The following is a 1,325-nucleotide window of genomic DNA, read 5'->3' as shown; positions in this document are numbered from 1 at the left end:
CTAAACCGCTACAATCTCCTGTCTCCGCTGTCCAGAACTACAAGGACTCGCATTGCGCAACAGTCAACAATGATCGAGGGTATGCAACCACCCGTGCCCATCATGTTCTGAGTTCGTCCCTTTCACATTACCCGAAGCCCTTGTTCCTACGTTCCTGCCGGTTTACTGATACCTACTACCTAGTACTTACTGGAGATGATATATAACGCTTGCATTTCCTTGAGCCTGCTGTGCCACCAAGATGCCTGGTAAGGCCAAGAATCAGCTCACATATCATCAAACATAAACTCCCATAAAACAGAACGAACAGCAGCAACTTCCTCATCGTCGACAAGCTCCATACCTTCTCCGGGACCAACAGCAGCATCATCATCATCGTTCTCAACGTCGTCCTCAACATCTTCCTCATCGTCAACATGCTGAAGGGGTTTATTTCCTCGGGGGTAAGAGCAGCAACATCATCGTCATCATCGTCAACATGGTCACCGATTTCAGTGGTCAAAGGCTGTGCCTCCTGTCTCAGGGCCTCCATATGTCGACATCATCCCGTCATCTAGCCAGTAATTTGGGTCCCCCTCATGCTCACCCAGCCGAGGCAGGCACAACTGAGATTTCGGTAACGACGCCGTTCGGTCTCTATAGACCGTCGCTTCAGAGCGGCGTCCTGGTGCTCCTCATATCGCCCTTCATCGGCTCAAAGACATCCCGCGTGAAACTGAATGCGAAGGAGCCGGGCGATCGTACTCTCGATCTGGGCGAGGACGTCATCGTTCTCCCGGAGCGAGAGCGCATCCCGGTGCTCCTGAAGAAATTCCAGCATCTCGTCCAGGAGCAAAGACCGATCGTAGGCTGTTCGGACCGCTCGGTGACGACGCCGGAATCGGGAGAGGATTTGCGCCCACCGGAACAGGCTCGCAGGCAGCGGATGGCTGAGAGACAGGTTGCGCCAACAATTGCGGGGCTTGAAGAAGGCGTAGCCGCTTTTCGGCAGTGTCTCCGAAAACCCAAGGCTGAATCGCTCCGGACGGCCGTCCGCGGCGCGTTCCGACACCTTCCAGACCGCCTTGTCCAGCTCCAGCTGCTGGGGAAGCGCAGCTGAGCCGCAGGACACGCAGGAAGATCGCCATCGCAATGCTCTCCTCCAACGCGATGTAGCCGCCCCTCAGCTGCGTCCTAGCCCGTGCGTACTCGAACATAGCGGCGTACCGATTGATTTTCGAGTAATGAAAATCCAGAAAGGTGGACGTCGGCAGTATCCAGTATGGAACGTGCTCGCGGCGAGGAAAGCGAATTCAACCCAGGTCTCGATGTCCTGCCGCGTCAGA

The 1,325-nt window shown here is 55.5% G+C and overlaps 1 protein-coding gene across 1 annotated transcript; it reads left to right on the top strand.

The window, feature by feature from the left end:
- Positions 1–478: 478 nt before the first annotated feature.
- Positions 479–1,099, top strand: VTN31DRAFT_3435 (uncharacterized protein; the record flags this gene model as incomplete). The annotated part of the gene is made up of 1 exon (XM_069403714.1): positions 479–1,099. One exon carries the CDS (start codon positions 479–481, stop codon positions 1,097–1,099), a length of 621 nt encoding a protein of 206 aa, XP_069260760.1.
- Between the last annotated feature and the right edge of the window lie 226 nt (positions 1,100–1,325).

The sequence above is a fragment of the Thermomyces dupontii genome (genome assembly GCF_041956625.1).
Source record: "Thermomyces dupontii strain NRRL 2155 unplaced genomic scaffold VTN31scaffold_3, whole genome shotgun sequence".
NCBI lineage: Eukaryota > Fungi > Ascomycota > Eurotiomycetes > Eurotiales > Trichocomaceae > Thermomyces > Thermomyces dupontii.
Note: the sequence above shows the minus strand (reverse complement) of the source record. Positions and strands in the feature narration are given on the sequence as shown.